Source organism: Melanerpes formicivorus, unplaced genomic scaffold (genome assembly GCF_026170545.1).
Source record: "Melanerpes formicivorus ecotype bairdi unplaced genomic scaffold, bMelFor1.0.p_v2 SCAF_20, whole genome shotgun sequence".
Classification (NCBI taxonomy): Eukaryota; Metazoa; Chordata; class Aves; order Piciformes; family Picidae; genus Melanerpes; species Melanerpes formicivorus.
The window spans coordinates 15,005,939-15,026,495 of NW_027142372.1; the positions used below are offsets into that span (position 1 = coordinate 15,005,939).

The 20,557-nt window shown below is 41.8% G+C and overlaps 1 protein-coding gene across 3 annotated transcripts in view; it reads left to right on the forward strand.

Moving 5' to 3' along the window:
• Window positions 1-20,100, forward strand: part of CDH11 (cadherin 11) — a 90,946-nt gene extending 70,846 nt beyond the window's left edge. For all 3 annotated transcript variants that reach the window (XM_068150891.1, XM_068150890.1, XM_068150892.1), the window contains 8 exons: window positions 624-791; window positions 3,973-4,160; window positions 5,646-5,899; window positions 7,309-7,445; window positions 7,648-7,769; window positions 9,676-9,793; window positions 17,226-17,477; window positions 18,713-20,100. In XM_068150891.1, coding sequence (XP_068006992.1) covers window positions 624-791; window positions 3,973-4,160; window positions 5,646-5,899; window positions 7,309-7,445; window positions 7,648-7,769; window positions 9,676-9,793; window positions 17,226-17,477; window positions 18,713-19,209 — 1,736 coding nt within the window. In that variant the 3' untranslated portion in view covers window positions 19,210-20,100. The remainder of the gene's footprint in view (window positions 1-623; window positions 792-3,972; window positions 4,161-5,645; window positions 5,900-7,308; window positions 7,446-7,647; window positions 7,770-9,675; window positions 9,794-17,225; window positions 17,478-18,712) is intronic.
• Window positions 20,101-20,557: the final 457 nt, after the last annotated feature.

The following is a 20,557-nucleotide window of genomic DNA, read 5'->3' on the forward strand; positions in this document are numbered from 1 at the left end:
GTTGCATTCTCTTCTTCGTCCTTGTAGCCTCCATTGGACACTCTCCAGTATATCCCTGTCCCTTGTGAACTGGGGAGCCCACAACTGGACACGATACTCCAGCTGTGGTCTTACCTGTGCAGAGTAGAGTGGGAGGAGAACCTCCCTTGACCCGCTGGCCATACTTTCCTTAATGCACTTGATTCTAGCTGACCCCTTTTGCAGGTTTGTCCCATCTCTTCTGGGTACACTACACCAGAAAGGTGACACTATTTCTTTTGTGATATGGCATGGTGTGACAGAGATGTCAGGGGCTGTACTAAACTGCCATTCTCCAGTCAGTGTTCAGCTGTGTTGAGACTTGATGTCTGAACTAGTTGGAGGTGCCCCTGCCAACTGCAGAAGGGTTGGACAAGGTGACCTTTGAGGGTCCCTTCCAACCCAACACAATGTGTGAAGCTGTGAGCGTATGTTCTGCTTTCCTCACCTAGCATGACACACGGTGATGGGAAAAAGGAATCTGCACCATCACCACCAAAACTGCTGTGTTTTAATGCATGCTCAAGCTACGGTATCCAATTGTATTTTTGTGATGTGAACCTGTCAAAAATTGATCTGTTCCCTATTTCCTTTTGTGTTTACAGGAATTATCCGAACTGCCCTTCCAAACATGGACAGAGAAGCTAAGGAAGAGTATCACGTTGTAATACAGGCAAAAGATATGGGAGGACACATGGGAGGCCTCTCAGGGACAACCAAAGTGACAATTACACTTACAGATGTCAATGACAACCCACCAAAGTTCCCACAGAGTAAGTAGCAACAAGATCCTTCCTCACATTTACTACTTGTCCCAATGTTTGCATACTATTAGACAAACCCAAAACTTCAGAGGTCGAACCAGATGAACCTTGAGCTCCCTTCCAACCTGGCTTTCTGTGATTCAAAAGGCAGTAATGGAAGAAAGACCTCAGCACACATGTGAACAGAGAAAGATTGTTTGCACATTTTTTGCCAGTAACTTACAGAGCTTTAGCATCTGGATTATTTGTTTCGTGTTGCAAAGTGAAGCATTTTTTAAGGTCAGGGTAAGATTGCAAAGTTTCATAGCCCCACACTTAATTTCTGAAACTGATCATAGAATCAACAAGGTTGGAAAAGACCTCAAGGATCATCAAGTCCAACCTGTCACCCAAGACCTCATGCCTACTAGACCATGGCACCAAGTACCATGTCCCATCCCCTCTTGAACACCTCCAGGGATGGTGACTCCACCACCTCCCTGGGCAGCACATTCCAATGGCTAACAACTCTCTTTGTGAAGAACTTTCTCCTCATCTTGAGCCTAAACTTCCCCTGCTTCAGCTTGAGACTGTGTCCCCTTGTTCTGGTGCTGGTTGCCTGAGAGAAGAGACCAACCCCCTCCTGGCCACAACCTCCCTTCAGGTAGTTGTGGACAGCAAGAAGGTCTCCCCTGAGCCTCTTCTCCAGGCTAAACATTCCCAGCTCCCTCAGCCTCTCCTCATAGGATTGTGCTTGAGGCCTCTCCCCAGCCTCGTTGCTCTTCTCTGGACACATTCAAGAGTCTCAATGTCCTTCTTAAACTGAGGGGCCCAGAACTGGACACAGTACTCAAGGTGTGGCCTAACCAGTGCTGAATAAAGGGACACAATGACTTCCCTTCTGTGTGAGAAATACACATGGTATCATTAGAGAGACAGAGTCTGGACCTCTCTGTTAATGGAGAAAGGAGCCCCATTTCTTGAGGGCTCTTTTGTGAGTTAAAATTGGTCAGAAGTATTAGAAATTGTTCCTGGCCCTGCTGCAGTTTCATAGTTCTCATAGTTACAGGATGGATGTAAAGACCATTTTGAAAAAGCCAGTGGTGTTTTCACAGAATGTTAAGAGATTGGAAGGGACCTTGAAAGATCATGGAAGTATCATGGTATCATAATGTCAGTCAGGGTTGGAAGGGACCACAAAGATCATCTAGTTCCAACCCCGCTGCCATGGGCAGGGACACCCCACACTAGATCAGCCTGGCCAGAGCCTCATCCAGCCTGGTCTTAAACACCTCCAGGGACAGAGCCTCAACCACCTCCCTGGACAACCCATTCCAGGGCTTCACCATACTCATGGTGAAGAACTTCCTCCTCATGTCCAGCCTGAATCTCCCTACCTCCAGCTTCATTCCATTGAGTCATGTAGTCCACCCCTTGTGCCAGATGAGGATCACCTAAGTCACACAGGAACTCATCCAGATGGGTTTGGAATGTCTCCAGAGAAGGAAACTCCACAACCTTTCTGGGCAGCCTGCTCTAGGGCTCTGTCACCTTCTCAATGACTTCTAAAAATGTTTTCAGTGAACAGTGAATGCCCCTGAGGGCAAAAGTTAAGACAAGATACTCTTCAAGCCTTGCATTTACCTTGGCAATGCAAACTAAACTCAGTACAATTACATTTTTTTTTAATCAGTGGCTGGAATGTTTTGCTGGTGGTCAAATAAAGTCCTTTTCTTTACACCTGTGCTATTTACTTTTCACGTGTGAAATTAATCAGGGCTGACATTAACACAGTCACTCTTCACAGTTGGGTGGAAATTCATTAATGGACCCACACATCTGTTCTGCATCTCATCTCTGCATGGTTTGGGGTTGTTACTTTGGAGTGCAGTGTACACACCATCCCTGTTTCTCCTCTGTCCTGAATCTGTCTCTCTAACAGCTCTTCTCCCAGTATTGCAGCTTCCTGGACCCTCATGCAAGAGCTTAAATGACACAGCCAGTTCCTAATGGCCTGAAAAAAAACCCTCTTAGAATTTTCTACCATTCTGTAAGGAAAGTGCTGAAAGTGCCAGGTTTTGCATACCTCTCAAACATACCTTTTCACACTAAACCCTAACCTGAGACCCCAGGATATGCTATTTTGTTGAGTAACTCCATCAAATGATGGGTTTTTCACTACAAATTCAAGCTGCATGACTGAGTGATTTGGGAGAAGATTAAAAATTAGTGGAAGTGCCTAAGAGCACTAAATCATTCACCCCCAACTTAAAACCTGAACTTGGAATGGTTTCTAACTCAAAACCAAGTTTTGACCTTTTCCTGTAAGCAGCCCAGTGCTTAATATATTTGTTTTAGTGTTCCTCTCCTTTCTTCCTTTTGTTTATTTTCCCCCCTTTTTTGTGTATTTTTTTTTTTCATGTTCATTGCTCAAACCCTTAATGAGTTATGTGCTTAAATTTTGGATTCTGGAGTTAATGACCTGTTTTGATGACATGTGCCAGTTGTTCTTATGGGTAATGAGCCAAGTCCTTGCCTGGTGTAAGTCTCCTGATGTTCCTGGGGTGCTTGTGTAGCAACAGAAGAATTGTGGCAAAGAGAATAAATAAATTATCCTATTCTGATTTTTTTTTTTCCTTCAAATTTATTAATCCTGATGAAGTGTCACAAATGCTGACATGGATTTGTACATAGAATCATAGAACCATAGAATGTTTTAGGTTGGAAGGGACCTTAGAGATCATTTGCTCCAATCCCCCTGCCGTGAGCAGGGACACCTGGCAACTAGACCTGGCTGCTCAAGGCCTCATCCAACCTGGACTTTAACACCCCCACACAGGAGGCATCCATAAGCTCCCTGGGCAACCTATTCCAGAGTCTCACCACCCTCATATTGAAGAACTTTTTCCTAATCTCCAGTCTAACCTTGCTCTCCCTCATGTTCAATCCATTCCCCCTTGTCCTACTGGTAGACATCCTCATGAAAAATCCCTCTCAGGTCTTTCTGTAGGATCTCTTCAGGTATTGGAAAGCAGCTCTAAGGTCCCCTGGAGTCTTCTCTTCTCAGAGCAGTATATTACACAGCACTCCTGCAGGAGATTTGAAAATGTAAAAACATGGCTGTGTTTATTTGGAACTGACAAGCTAAATCTATAAATGTACAACTGGAGAGCAGACTGCACTCTTAAATGCTTCTTTTTTACTTCACCAGGTGTGTACCAGATGTCAGTGTCAGAAGCAGCTGTCCCAGGAGAGGAAGTAGGAAGAGTGAAGGCCAAAGATCCAGACATTGGGGAAAATGGCTTAGTAGCTTACAGCATCATTGATGGAGATGGCATGGATATGTTTGAAATTACAACAGATTATGAGACTCAAGAAGGTGTTGTAAAGCTCAAGAAGGTGAGTAGCACCTGCTCCTCTGTGGCATTCTGTGTGGCTGACAGAGTATTTGGCACCTATGGCTTTACCACGTAAGCTAGACTTTCAGTAAATGCAATTTCACTCCCTTTGTTTCTAAAGCTGTGATTAACTCTTTCATATTCCATTTCCCCATTAGCTGAATTGGAATGGAAGAGAATAACCCAGAAGAGTTACATAAATACTGTACAGTGGATTAATTGCCCAAACTAAATGAATTCATAATAAAAAGTCACGGTAAAATACCATGCTCTCAGCTTCATTGTTAATGAAGTTTTGCCTAGTGCTGATAAGTAGCAGACATTCACTGTTGCTTTATGTTCAGTCTGAACAGCCTCATGCCCTCCTCTAGTTTGAATTCTTCAGCTGTGCATTGTCCACAATATTGTTCTGAAGGAGCCACAGGCTATGAGAAAAGCAGCAAACACCACCGAGGTGATTTCACGTAGAGGCAATCTGTCTGATCTTTTGAAATGCTCCTGTTCATTTGAAAATGGCAAATTACAAAGCATCTTGTTCATGATTTAAGCATTATTATTTGCTATCTTGATAGCTGTTATCCCTCTTGCAAAACATCAAAACTCAAAGGAGAAGGCAACATAACTTCAAAGTTAAGCCTGCCCTGCCCATCACGGCAGTCTCTCAAGATGAGACCCAGAGACCTCCTCTGGTCACCTCCCTGCTGTGGTTCAGTTTCTGTGTCTGTGCCATAGATGGGACTGTATCTTTTGTGTATTTTAAAACATGGACTAACTGTCACACCTCTCAGTCTCTGGTGTTAGCACACCCCATGGATTGTGGTTAGCACCTGCATTTTGAGGCTACCAATACTGCAGCTCTCTAGTTGTTTGATGTCAATGACAAAGCAAACATGCTGTGGCTTTGATCAGGCCCCCCAAAAGAATTACTCCACGGGATATTATTTCACCTCCCTTTGTAAAGCACTATGGGATCTGAGGACAGAAAGAACTGCAGAAATGAAAGCACTGCAAACCATCTTCATATTTTCCTAACTACTCTGTGTGCTGTCTCATGGTGCAGCTAATAACAGCTCCAGCCATATCCAGATCTCTAAATGAATGCCTGCCAGCTTGGGTTAGACCAAGCCTGGCAGTTTGTGGTTACTCCTTTCCTAACCATTGTTCTATTGTGCTACCTGGAAGGCTGCATGAAGAAAAGGTTAATTTTCCCAATAAAGATGTCTTTCTGAGTGACTCAGCAAGCAAAGAGCAAGACAAGGACTCTGTTGGGATATTTTGAGCGCCTTCCTATGCTGCTCCATACATAGAATGTAGCTCCTTCCATTTGAGTCTGTATGTTTATAAATACACACATTTCAGTCCAAGCTTGTTGACAGATGCTCACATTTGTTTTATGTCATTGGATACTAAGGGACTGCTTGATGCTTTTACACTCTAATTCTCCTGACTGTGGAATGCTTTGGCTTCTTGTTTGTTTTTTTCACAGCTCTTGGATTATGAAACCAAAAAGTCCTACAGTCTGAAGGTAGAGGCAGCCAATGTACACATTGATCCCAAGTTCATCAGCAATGGGCCATTCAAGGACACAGTAACAGTGAAGATATCAGTGGAAGATGCTGATGAGCCACCTGTATTTTTAAAGCCAAGTTATATTTTTGAAGTACAAGAAAATGCAGCATCTGGTACTGTGGTTGGAAAAGTGCATGCCAAAGACCCTGATGCTGCAAACAGTGCTATAAGGTATGCTTCAGTTTGTTTCTAAACCTTAGCTTTTAGGATTGTTATGCAAGCTATGCAGGCAGAGTGATACTCTAATTTCACCCAGAATATTAACAATTTTATGTATAGAACATTGGTTTTATTTTTTGTTCCATAAGCTACAGGTTTCTCAAAGCTCCTATCAATAAGAAGCCACATCACAGCTATGTCTAACTAAAAGGATATCTGTGTTCTCAGACTCTATTCTCAATTACATTTTCTATAACATAAAAATACCCTGTGCTGTTCTCACAGCATGGTTTTTGTCAAAATACAAAAGTCTAGGCAGTACTTTAAAGATTATGTTGAGTAATTGTTAAGAGCTAATTGTTAATGGCAAGCACTTAGAATCACAGAATCTCTAAGGCTGGGAAAGACCTTTAAGATCATTGAGTCCAACTGTAGCCCAACTGCCATGACCACTGAACAATAGCTTGAAATGTCACATCTATAGCTTCTTGAACACCTCTAGAGAAGGTGACACTCCACATCTCCCTGGGCAGCCTGTTCCAACACCTCACCACTCTCTCAGTAAAGAAGGTTTTCCCAATGTCCAGTCTAAACCCATTTCCTCTCATCCTATCACTGGTTACTTGGAAGAAGAGACCAATCCCCACCTCATTCCAACCTCCTTTCAAGTAGTTGTAAAGAGCAATGAGATCTCCCCTCAGCCTTCTCCAGGCTAAATAACCCCAGCACCCTCATCTTCTTGTATGATACCTTCCAAACCCCTCACCAGCCTCATTGCTGCTCTTCTCTGGCCACATTCCAGGACCTCAGTGTCTTTCCTACACAGACCTATTTTCAGCAGTTACATTGCATAGACTTCTGTTCATTTATATTTTGTTTGTCCTGTTCTCAGTGTAAATTAAATTCTGAAACTCTAGTTAATGGGTGTAGTTAACATTTCAAAGAACTGCAAGGTGAAGACATGAAAACCAGAGCTGTGTAACACGGTGTAGGTAATGGATGGTAGAATCTGCTATGATCAGTTAACATTCTGAATAATCCAAATATCAGAAGACTTAAAAGATCCTAATGATTAATGTGAAACAGAAGAAAACAGAAATATCTCAGTAGATGTTTGATCACGGTTTATAAGAGAATGAAAATGAGAGACTATTTGGAGACTTCAATGGAGAGACTTCAAAGAAAAATGATCTTCCCTTAGTACAAATATTCCGATGTAACAATTGTTCTAAATGTAGAAAGCAAACAGAGAAATCTCCTCTTAAAAGAATGCATAACATCCCTTTGACAATGCTATTAAAGGCAACAGTAAGTATGATTCTTACCCTTATTTTAAAACAATAGCAATACTAAGCCAACTTGGATGCATGAAGCTGCTCAGTCCTTGTTTTATCTAATTCCGGGCTCTTAACCTTCCTTAGGTATTCAATCGATCGTCACACGGACCTGGAAAGATACTTTAGCATTAGTGCAGAAGATGGCAATATCAAGACAATAAAAGCTTTGGATAGGGAAGAAATGGCTTGGCATAATATCTCTGTCTTTGCAGTTGAAGTCCGTAAGTATTTCCCCCAGGTGTTTTAGAACCAGCGCTATCAATTCTGCAGTCTGCTAATTGTCTTTGTTTGCTAAGCGCATTAATCTCAACAGAAATCCTATTCATAGCCTATGTCGTTGTTACCTGGATACAGCTGGGGTTTTGTTTGTTTTGAGGGGGTTTCCTGCTTCTGTTTCACGTTGCTGTTGCTTTACTCCTGCAGACAAACAGCACCAGGAAGCCAAAGTTCCAGTTGCAATTAAGGTCGTTGATGTCAATGACAACGCTCCAAAATTCGCAGCGGCTTACGAAGCTTTCGTCTGTGAGAACGCCCGAAGCAATCAGGTATGGCTGTGCCCACCACCTTCCCTGGGCAGCAGTGGCTTTCCTCAGGGCGCTGGTAGCCCAGTTTTGTATTGGCAGCTCAAATAAGTGGCAGCAAACAAAGATTTGTTTAGAAATGTGTAGCAAAATGCCTAGAGCATCCAGAAAGACATATCACTCTGCTTTTGTTGTATCTGCCATCAGCAGATACAGTGCTACCTGCAGGGAGTAGGGCTGCTGTTGACTGATTATCCACCATCACGTGGGCAATGAAGATAGTTGGGAGCATCTTTCCTAGTTAGGAGCCTGTTTTGGATATCACAGAAATCATACAATGGTTTGGATTGGATGGGACCTTAAAGATCACCTCATTCCTACTCACCTGCTAGGGGCAGAGACACTAGAGCAGGTTACTTAAGACCTTGAACACCTTCAGGGAGGAGGCATCCACAGCCTCTTTGGGCAACCTGTTCCAGTTTCTCACCACCCTCACTGGAAAGAATTTCTTTGTAATCTCCAGTTTAAATTTCCCCTCTTCCAGCTTCAATCCATTGCCCCTTGTCCTCTCACTACGAGCCCTTGTCGAAAGTCCCTCCCCAGCTTTCTTGTAGCCCCCTTCAGGTACTTACTGGAAGGCTGCTCTAAGGTCTCCCTGCAGCCTTCTCTTTTCCAAGCTGAACAGCCCCAACTCTCAGCCTGTCTCCATAGGAGAGGTTCTTCAGGCCTCTGATCGTCTTTGTGGCCTCCTTTGGCCCCAATCCAACAGTGCCATGTCCTTCTTGTGTTGGGGGCAGCAGAGCTAGACATTGTACTGCAGGTGGGGTCTCATGAGAGCAGACTAAAGTGCACAGTAAAATACTCAGCCACCCATGGGAAAAGTCACAATACAAAGCTATGGGCTTTAGCCTGCAGATTAATCCCTGAAGGATAAATCTGGAAGCTTCCCTGTGAGGGAGCTGTTAGCATATAGAAACCTCTACACAGGCTCTGCACTTCTGCAGTTAGTGCACCAATTTGAAAAGGACATTGTGCTAACTCCCTTTGAGCTGCCAAATTTCCTGCAGAATTTTATTTAGTCTGTTAAGTTCTGCTTAGTAGATATGGGTACAGAAGAATCTCTGTGTGGGCATCCACCTTTACATCTAGAACTCTTTTGGTTAAACAGGATTTTATTTAGTCTGTTAAGTTCTGCTTAGTAGATATGGGTACAGAAGAGTCTCTGTGGGCATTCACCTTTACATCTAGAACTATGTTGGTTAAATAGGATTTTATTTAGTCTGTTAAGTTCTGCTTAGCAGATATGGGTAGAGAAGAATCTCTATGTGGGCATCCACCTTTACATCTAGAACAATGTTGGTTAAATAGGAATTTATTTCGTCTGTTAAGTTCTGCTTAGCAGATATGGGTAGAGAAGAATCTCTGTGTAGGCATCCACCTTTACATCTAGAACAATGTTGGTTAAATAGGATTTTATTTCGTCTGTTAAGTTCTGCTTAGCAGATATGGGTAGAGAAGAATCTCTATGTGGGTATCCACCTTTCCATCTAGAACTCTGTTGGCTAAATAGGAATTTATTTACTTCTGATTAGCAGATATGAGTACAGAAGAATCTCACCTTTACATCTAGAACTCTGTTGGCTAAATAGGATTTTATTTAGTTCTGCTTAGCAGATATGGGTAGAGAAGAATCTCACCTTTACACCTAGAACTCTGTTGGTTAAATAGAATTGAAAATAAGGATTGCCTAGTCTAGATCGGAGTCTGCTCTGTGTTTCTAATTGCATACACTTGTGGAGGCATTTGATATTGGGGAGGGGGTTCTGCTATTTCCAAACTTTTTGTTTCTAGGAGGTTTCTCAGAGTGTTTTCTCTATGTGCTGTGCCCCGAGAAGGAGCTCTTTGTTGACAGAGTATTTTTCATTTGCAGCAATTTATTACAATTAGCGCTGACGACAAGGATGACTCGGCCAACGGACCAAGATTTATCTTCAGCTTGCCACCTGAAATTATTCATAATCCAAATTTTACTCTCAGAGACAACAGAGGTTTGTGTGAAGGCTCCCTTTATACTAGAGCCCAGTGAAATGACAGAGTGAAAATAATGGCCCATGTAATGTCATGCACCAGCGTTTTCATTTGCTCTGACAAAGTGTCTGCTTTCCAGAGATTTAGGGGAGGAAGGTGGGGAAAACAGAGCTGAAATCCAAGGAATAATGTGCTGCTTGTTAACTCACTTTCATTTTCCTGAGTACATATTTTAAATTACATAGTAATATCCTAGATGAAAAATTCACTGACGTTTGGTCTCCTAGGAAGAGGGTAAAAAGCCATTGCCAAAACTGCTCCCCAAATGTAATTGGCAGAAATCCTTGATTTAGAGAACAGTTACTTGCTAAACTGAAGTTAGCTGAAGCAGGATAAATTGTTAGGTTGTTTGTATTTGCTCCTGTTATTCTGCTGGCTAGTTTTTGTAGATCATGGAGCACAAGAGACATGGACTAGATTCCTAATGGAATGAAATCACTGCCATGCTAAGCTTTTGTGAAAGACACAGACATGGATTTCTGTTCTGAAACAGGTCCAGACTGGGTGTATCTCAGGCTGAGGGTATCCTGATCCCTTTGCCAATTTTCTGTTCATGCCTTGCATAGAATCACAGAATGGTTTGATTGAAAGGGACCTTAAAGGTCATCTAGTTCCAAACCCCTGCCATGGGCAGGGACACCTCCTGCTAGCCCAGGTTGCTCAAGGCCCTGTCCAGCCTGATCTTGAACACCTCCAGGGAGGAGGCATCCACAACCTTCCTGGGCAACTTGTTCCAGTGCCTCACCACCCTCACTGTAAAGAATTTCTTCCTACTCCCCAGTCTAAATCTCCCTCCTTCCAGCTTCATGTCCATTACCCTTCATTCTGTCACTACGAACTCTTGTAAAAAGCTCCTCCCCAGCTTTCTTGTAGGTCCCCTTCATGTGCTGGACTGCTGCTCTAAGGTCTTCTCAGAGCCTTTTCTTCTCCAAAGTAAACAGCCCCAATTCTCTCAGCTTGTCCCCACAGGGGAGGTTCTCCAGCCCTCCGATATCTTTGTGGTCTCCTTTGGACCCACTCCCACAGTTCCCTGTCCTTCTAGTGTTGGAGTCTCCAGAACTGGATGCAGTTTTCCAGGTGGTGTCTCATGAGAGCAGAGTAAAATGCTCAGTAAAATACTCATCCTGTTATGGAAAAAGGCACAGTGCAGTGCTTTAGACTTTACCCTACAGATTTATCCCTGAAGGATTCCCTGTGAGGAAGAGGGGTGGTTAGCATAAAGAAGCTGCTCTTCAGAAGTCTGCACAGATTGATGTTAAGATGTTGGAAATGTGTAGACAAAAAAAAAACCCCAGGCATAGGTGAGCATCAAAGCTTGCTCGATCATCTAACATAACAGCACCAATGAACACAACTTGCCAGAGGGGTGTAAACAGAAAAAGACAGATTTAGCCATTCTACAATAGTTTTCTATTTATTTAATGATAATCAATATTCAATTGTCAATTCAATATTCATTTGTCATTTTTTCTGTATGGGGGGGGAGGGGGGGGAAAGCCACAAACCACCAAGACAAAACCAAACAAACAGCTTCAGCTTCTAAGAAATTGATTTTAATTAGCAAACTTTAATGTTTGAAGGAAACTTGACTCTTTTCTGAAAAGCAGAACCCAGCTGAACTGCTTTGAATGACGAATACCAATGGTTTCTTCTAGCTTGCCAGAAGTGCAAGAGGCAACATCATCCAGAGCCATGATTTCAGTTAAAAAAAAGTCTTCTTTTCTCTCAAGTGTTATGTTGTGGCACACTTTTATATATCTGTATCAAGATCTGAAGTGAGAGTAATTGCCATCAGAGCTCCCAACCAGAATTGCTGCTGTTCTTGAAGGATCAAAGTACTGCTGTTGCCTAGTGCTTGACACTTGTACATACATAAGTAATTCATAAAGGATGCAGTGGAAGGGGCTGTATTTATTCTCTGTAAAGTAGTAAAAAACACAATTCTTGAAAAATTGATGAATGTGTTTTCAGAGAGGAGCAAACAATAATTTTGGTGGTTTTTTTTCCCTGTTTTTTTTCTCTTGGGACTGTGAGACCAAGTTTCTCTTTAAAAAATGGTCACCAGATCAGACTGAGAATGGATTAGATTTTATAATGGAACAAAGGAAGCATAGGTCAGGATTGAGATGCTCTGATACAGCTGCAGGCAAATGGTATTAAGCTTGCTGACTCCAGCCAATTCCACTAATCCTTCATTTCCATATGCAGTGAATTCATTCTTTTATTTGATGACAAAGGTAACCCAGATAAGAACGTTCTCTAATTGCAATGATGAAGTCAACTGAACGCAGGGACTGGGCCCTGATAATGCTGCAAAAGGTTATTTCAACAAGACAATGTTTAAGAATTGAACCTTCCTGTAGAATTTCTTGTTTGGAAAAGGGATTGTGTAAGGAAATCCATCCATTTCCATTGTCTTTGGGGTATTGTTTTTGTACAGTCTTCAGTGCAGTGATGCCAGCTTAACTATTTCTGTGAAGGCTTGTGGTAAGTTGTGGTAGAGAGTAAGTTATGGTAGTGAGTAAAGTCAGTTATGGTAGAGAGCAAAGCTTAAAAGTTAAAGCTCTATGTACTTCTACATACAAAACCAAACCCGTCAGAGAGAGTGTGCTGCCATTTGCAAGTGAAACAATTTACATGACCATTTAAAGGGTTTTTTTTAGTTGTGAATCTGAGTAGTTTATATACCATGCCAACACTTTCAGATGGAATTGCTAGTTTCAAAGGAAAAAAAAAATAGCTTTATTAACTGTGAAGAACAGTTAATGAGAACTCCAATGTTTGGGTCTATTACAGAACTTTAAAGTGAATACAGTCCTGTAATTATCATTTAATAGAGTTTCTTTCTACCACCTCCTAAAAGTAATCACACATTGCAGTAATCCAGGAAGTGTGATCATGTTCTACATCCTATTAGCAGCCTACTGTGTTACCAAGTTTTTCAGCTGAGACTATCTTCCATAGAAAACATGAGATAATGGCTTATCACATGCTGTGATAGGACACTGCATTGCTTTTGTGCTGTTTGCTTACATTACACCACGTAAATAACCAGCGCTCTGTTTGTCCAGGCTCTGCTCAATTTTACTCCCCTTGAAGTCAGAGCTTCAAAAGAGCAGCAGAGGCTCACAACACTTCACAGCAGAGAGATGGATTTTTAGAAAAATCATTTCCTCCTTTTAATCCTGCTCCATCCTAAACTGAGCTGCCCTTAGCTTGGGCTCACTCACCTTGTATGCAGGCCTGGCAGACAGCCAGTGCCGCTGGAAGGATTGCAGCCACCTTGCTCCTGACCGGGCTGCGCAAGGACACATTACACGGCAAAAGTGAGCTGCAGGGATGTTCTCAGGTACACAAAACAGTGCTTCCCAAAGACTGAAATGAAATGTATGAGTCCATTCAAATCAGTGACTTGAAACTCACTTTTTTAGTAGAATCACAGTATGTTAGGGGTTGGAAGAGACCTCCAGAGATCAGCGGGTCCAACCCCACTGCCAAAGCAGGATCACCTAAGGCAGGTCACACGGGAATGCATCCAGATGAGTCTTGATAGTCTTCAGAGAAGGAGACTCCATAACCTCTCTGGGCAGCCTGCTCCAATCCTCTGGCTCTCAATTCCAAATCTTTTAATCAAGACAGTTTGAAACATAAGCATTAAACTTACAGGTTTTTGCCATGGATTATCCAGATCAATTGCCACTTCCTTGTAAGGATTTTAGACAGTTGGACTTCTGTAATTGTTTAGGTTTCCTGCTGAATCAGCACTCATATTCTGATACAGGAGATAAATGTTCATGCTGCAGTCAGCTTCTTTAAGCCAGAAGCCTCCTCTCACATTATATATGTTAACAAGCCCCCCAAGCTAACTTACATTGGCCTGCATGTAGAGGAAAAATTGTGAAACCATCAATAAGGTCACCAGAAAAAACAAAAAGAGATGAAAGTGAGAGGTCAGGAAGATCACCCTAAAGATCACCATAAAGCAATGCAATATTAACTTCTAATTGTGAAGATTTCCATGGAAAGCAGAGGTAATCTTCACTTAGAACACTTTTGAGTATTGAATATCCCCCACAATAACAGCAGGAAAAATGAAAGTGTCTCTCTTTTCCTGAATGGGGCTGAAGTGCCTATTTCCATTCCTTTGGCCTTGTGTCAGCCCCCATTGTGTTTGTTAGGGCTGTCAGTCATAGTATCATAGAATCAATAAGGTTGGAAAAGGCCTCAAAGATCATCAAGTCCAACCTGTCACCCAAGACCTCATGACTACTAAACCATGGCACCAAGTGCCACATCCAGTCCCCTCCTGAACACCTCCAGGGACAGTGACTCAGAATGGAATGGAAAAGAATGGGCCAGAATAGAATGGAGTAGAATGGAATTGAATGGATTAGAATGGAATAGAATCATAGAATGGTAGGGATTGGAAGGGACCTCTGGAGATCCTTGAGTGCAACCCCCCTGCCAAAGCTTGATCACTTAGGGCAGGCTAAACAGGAGAAGGAAACTCCACAACCTGTCTGGGTGATAAAAGTAGAATGTAGAATATAAAATAGAATAGAATAGAATATGAAAAGTAAAGAAAATGCTTAGCAAACATTAAATGCTCTTGCCTGTGTTTCTTTCCACATTTCAGCCTCTAGGCAGTAGTAGCTCAGTGCACTATTAGTGTTCATATTCTTTAGCACAAGGGTTATCTATCCTATTGTCTGTTCTTTCATTTGATAGATCAGATTTTTACTCTCATATCGAGGAGATGAATTATTAAATGCATTTTAAAGAACCTTGTAGAATAGCTTTATTCTCTATCAATATATATATATATTCATACACATATATTAGTTCAAGTATTAGTTGATGAATTAATAGATATTAGATGTGACATTTCTATTTATACCAACTTTTTATGAGGCCATTAATTTCAAGGTCTAAAATAAGGCTTCTATTAAGCACACAGTGACACCACTAATGTCTTTCAAAACTGTGGTACCAAGCTTATGTTGCCTGTAAACATGCAGTAGGTAGACTGAAAAGAGATGGAGGGCACCTTCAAACCCCACAAGTACTAAATAATTTAACCTCAATCAACTTTTCTGTCCTTAGCAAATGTGACAGTCATGTAAAGGAGGAGTTAAAAGGATGGGTTTGGTCCAGGTGTTATTTTTGTGAGGCCTCAGCATCAGAAAGCATTCAGTTCTGTGATGCTGAAGTAACCACACTGGGCACCAGGTATGGTTTGCCTGGCAGGAGGGGTGTAGATGTGGGGAGATTAATTAGTTTGCTATGTAGCAAACAGATCATAACTAGGACAGTCACAAAAAAAAACTCACTCAAATATAATCATCCTTTCTGGTGTGGTCTGCAGCAGTTCCTAGTGGGAGAGCCAGACAAGCAGGGCCCTAGGACAAACACCTTCCTCATCCCATAAACTGTCCTGTGTCTGCCCAGTCTGGGGACAGTTTCAGAAGCTGTCCTACATTAGACGTGCTGCCTGTGAGGCTGGTTAGTATGAGGCAAGAATACTTCTCTTTTGGGATAATTTATTCACAAACTTTCATGGAAATAGCAGTGATTAGATCATTAGGAGAGGTTTTATGATTTGCATTATTAAATTCTGGAATTTATGCTGACTCTTCAGCAGGAAAATGATTAATCTTCTGCAGGACCCTGAGGCAATAGTAAAATGGGTACTGGTGGAGGTGAACAGCCCTCCCTTCATAGACAGAAGACTCATTCTTTACTTCTATTTCATCTTCATAGATAAAAGAATCATTCTTTTCTTCTACTTTATCTTAATAGATAATACAATCATTCTTTTCTTCCATTTTCTTTCTGTTATGTAGGGAAGAATAAAGAACACAGCAACACACAATAGGTTGTGTGAAGTAAATCCTCCTCCTAAGCTGATTTTTGAAGGGCTGAGAACCACGGATCCGATTGTTTCATTTTATTTATGTCAGGATGTTTACAGTTTTATAAACTTTGGTTGGGTCTGAGAACTGAGACACAGGGAACACAACAAAGAAAGGCTGTTTGTGTTTCCTTGGCTTTGTCTGGCATGGCTGGGAGCAGGAAGCGCTGGTGTCTCATCCCAGCTTTTCATCTCACACGCTTCCCTTTCAAATGCTTTTGCCCCCAGAAAGGGTGAAGGACTATCCAAAGATGACCTGTGCTGAGATGGGAGATTTGATTTCCATCCCCTGCACAAGGAGGGGCAACCGCTCAGTGAGAACGACTGGAAATAATGTTAGAGAGGAACTTTAACTCTGCCTCATATCCACAGAATTTAAAAGGTGCCCTGTGTGTGTATGAGCAAGCTTGCTGAATTCTGGCTCTGGGAGTCTGGGTGAAAACCAGCTCCTGCTAAAAATATCCAGGGCTTGAGCATTTCCTACTGAAACATGAGGGCACTAAGTTTCAAACCTGCCAATGGCACAGTGAATGTTGACTGTCATTTTGATGGGTGCCTCATTAACAACCCCTTTTGATCCAGATTTCTGCTTCCTATTCCTGGTGTTCTGACACCAAGAATAATAAAGCAGAGATATTTATTTCATTTTACTTTATTCTATTTTACTTTATTTTATTTTATTTAATTTTATTTTACATTTTATTTTACTATTATATATTTTATGATTTTATTTTATATTTTATTGGTTTAGTCTATATTTTATTTTATTTTAAATTTTTATATATTTTTTCTTTTCTTTTCTTTTTTATTTTCATTATTAGTCTTTTACTCCTCCACTGAAGATTCTTAATTCTGGAAAGAAACTAGAACCAGCTCCAACAACAGTATCATAGTATCAGTCAGGGTTGGAAGGGACCACAAGGATCATCTAGTTCCAACCCCCCTGCCATGGGCAAGGACACCCTACACTAGATCAGGCTGGCCAGAGCCTCATCCAGCCTGGGCTTAAAACACCTCCAGGGATGGGGCCTCAACCAGCTCCCTGGACAACCCATTCTAGGGCTTCACCACTCTCATGGTGAAGAACTTCCTTCTTGCATCCAGCCTGAATTTCCCCACCTCCTGCTTCATTCCAGTAGAGTCATTCTGTTAGATGATGAAGTATTGTGAGCTTGCCCTATAAAGTTAGTGGGGTGCTAAAAGGAGGCTCTAACAGAGACTTTGTGTTCCTGGTGTTACTCTCATCACTCTAAAATAATCAGAGTTTATTGTGGTGCTGTGTGAATGAAGCTCCATACTGTAATTGCTTGTACAGGCGAGAATTTGTACTGGTTTATTGCACAAGTAGTGCTAAGACATCTGGAAATTCAGAGCCATTTGTAGCAAGACAGATATTTTTTTGTATTTTTCTCCCCCCAGTATTTACTGAGGGGATGACTTTGTGGGACTACTAATGATCCCTCTTGCTCTTCTTCAAACAGATAACACCGCAAGTGTTCTGGTGAGACGCGAAGGGTTTAGTCGCCAAAAGCAGGATTTGTACCTCCTCCCTATCGTCATCAGCGACGGTGGACTCCCCCCTCTGAGCAGCACCAACACCCTCACCATTCGGGTCTGTGGTTGTGACAGCAACGGCTCCCTGCTCTCCTGTAATGCTGAAGCCTACATCCTCAATGCTGGATTAAGCACTGGAGCTTTAATTGCCATTCTTGCTTGCATTGTGATTTTGCTAGGTAAAAACGAGATGTTCTTTCTTTGTTGTGTTAACCTTGCCCTCAGCCCCGAGATGGAGAAATGAGTCTGCATTTCTAGCTTTTATTTTTGTAGGAGGTACTAATCTGCCTGGCTGACAATGCAGTAGCAAACACCAACCAATTTGCCCAGGTGTGATCAGAGAGTGTCCTTTTGTGGCCCAATAGGAGTTAATCAGGGCCACTGTTAAAAGCAGGTCATGACATACAGTTTGAAGTTTTGTGATCTTCCCTGGATGACAAGTTCCTTATTGAGGTCACCCAGGATTAATGGCTCCTACCAGCTATTTCCCTCTAACTCCTCTTGTGTTGAAGACGAATGACTCAGAGGATCTGCTTTCAAGGAAGTGCTGTAAAGCATTTCCTGATGACTTGAAAACATTGATATAAAATGGTTTGTTTTGCCCATCATCATTTTTAGTCTTTCTTTTCTTACTTATTGTAAAGTTATTTGAGGGAAATATGAAGTGAGGAGGACTGTAACAACAAAGCTTTGCATGTGTTTTGAGGGCTAGCTTAATTAAAACTAAATCCATTGCCATGGAACTGAAACATGGAATTGAAGTTCAACTTTGGGCACAGAGGAGAGAGTAAAGATCAGTCTTTGTTGTATTGCAGATATACATGTGGTTGGCTGGCTCCAAGGCAGTGTTAGAGTGTTCATGTAGCACTGGGGCCCCACAGATGCTTTTCTTGAATTAGCCTTGAGTTAATGAGCAATTAGTAAGAGCAGTGGTATTCAACCCAGACAGAAAACCTCACATCATTATTTTCAGTTCTGTGTGCAAACATTGATGTTTTTGCCTAGCTGTGTAGGATAAGAGTGCAGATGTCAGCAAAACTGCATGGGAACCTCATCACAGACTCACAGAATGGTTTGGGTTGGAAGGGACCTTAAAGATCACTCAGTTCCTACTCCCCTGACATAAGCAGGGACGCCTGCCACTACAGCAAGTTGCTCGAGGCCCCATCCAACCTGGCCTTGAACACATCTTCCTAATCTCCCCTCTTCCAGCTTCAGTCCATTCCCTCTCATTCTATCATTGCAAGCCCATGTAAAAAATCCCTCCTCAGCTTTCTTGTAGCCCGCTTCATGTGCTGGAAGGTCAGTATAAAGCTGAGGTGTCAGTGAGGGCAATGATCAGTTTAGAAAGGAGCTGCTGTTTGGGAGAGGACTCTAACTTGTGTTGTGTTCCTTTTCGTTTTGTGTTCTGTAGTCATTGTAGTGTTGTTCGTAACACTGAAAAGGCAGAAAAAAGAACCCCTGATAGTTTTTGAAGAAGAAGATGTCCGAGAGAATATTATCACCTATGATGATGAAGGTGGAGGAGAGGAAGACACTGAGGCTTTTGACATAGCTACTTTGCAGAACCCCGATGGCATCAATGGATTTATTCCTCGTAAAGACATCAAACCTGAGTATCAGTATATGCCAAGACCAGGGCTTCGGCCGGCTCCCAACAGTGTTGATGTTGATGACTTCATCAACACGAGAATACAAGAGGCTGATAATGATCCAACTGCTCCTCCTTATGACTCTATTCAGATCTATGGCTATGAAGGAAGAGGCTCAGTGGCTGGTTCACTTAGCTCGTTAGAGTCAGCGACAACAGATTCTGATTTGGACTACGACTATCTACAAAACTGGGGACCTCGGTTTAAGAAACTTGCAGACTTGTATGGCTCCAAAGACACTTTCGATGACGATTCTTAACAATAAAGTTTAAGATTTGGCCTTAAAGAACTGTGTCTGATGTTCTGAAGAATCCAGAAGAAATGTAAGCAGGTATTTTTTTAAAAAATCAAGAAAAAAAAAACACCCCAGTCTCACTTCGGTTCGCCAGAGAGGATTCCTTTGATTACAGAAAAGGACATCAAAGTGGTAAATACTGTGAAATACCTTTCCCTACAGAGGGTAACAACCAGAGAGAAGTTGGGGCTGCCAGCTTCACTGAAGGAAACCAACCCACCCACCCACCAACCACTTAAGAAATATAAGATATTTAAGTGAAGGAAAATGCTAAGAGCGAACCTCCAACGAGGGGAAATCTTTTCTGTGTCACGAACGCCTGAACAAACCTTTTGTCAAAGAAGCTTCCACACGTTAGGAAAGAGAACAGTTCTGAGCTGTAATTTCGCCTTAAACTCTGGACACTCTCTATGGTAGTGCATTTTTAAACTTGAAATCTATACTATCCAGCCAGCTTAAACCCATATGATGTATGTACAGTACAATGTACAATTACCCTGTCTCTTGAGCATCCGACTTGTTACTGCTGATTCTTGTAAATCTTTTTGCTTACCCTTTCATCTCGAACTAATACACGCCAGACGTAAAGAGAGGAAAAACAACCGAGCAAACAAGCAAAACAAAACTCTTGTCTTGTGGCAGCGGGGGAGATGCCCAATTTCTATGTCATTTTTAATGTATCTATTTGTACAATTTTAAAGTTCTTATTTTAGTATACATGCGAAGCGATCAGTATCCTGCCATGTAAGAAACGTTACGGCATCACACTTATATTTTATGAACATTGTACTGTTTGCTTTAATATGTGCTTCAGTATAAGAAGCAGACTTTGAAATAAACTGATTCTTTTCTTTCCTTTTTTTTTTTTCCTTTTAATTATATATATATTTTTTTTTGGTTGGTTTTAAATCCTTGTGCTGGTTATTAAGCAATTAAGTAAAGGAAACAAAACAGCGAGCAAACAAACCGCCCCCAAACGTAGTGTTTTTAACGTCCCGTTTCTAGCTCTGACCGATTTCCGACAGCCGCGACCTTTTTTTGGTAGCCTTATTTATGGTGTGTTTGTAGTTGGTTTGTTGCCTTGTTCAGTGATTATTTAAAACAAAACAAAATTCAAGTACGTTTTGCAACTGTTTTCTTTCTTTTTTTAGATTTAAACAAACAAACAAACAAAAAAAGGAAGAATAATGTCATGTCTGGTGAATATATTTTTATACCCTCTCTATCGACGGCTTGTGGCTGCTCCCAGAACACAGCGCTAATCTTCCTAGAACACTGCTGTGGTTTCTGGATGAAGTGAAGTGTAATCCTT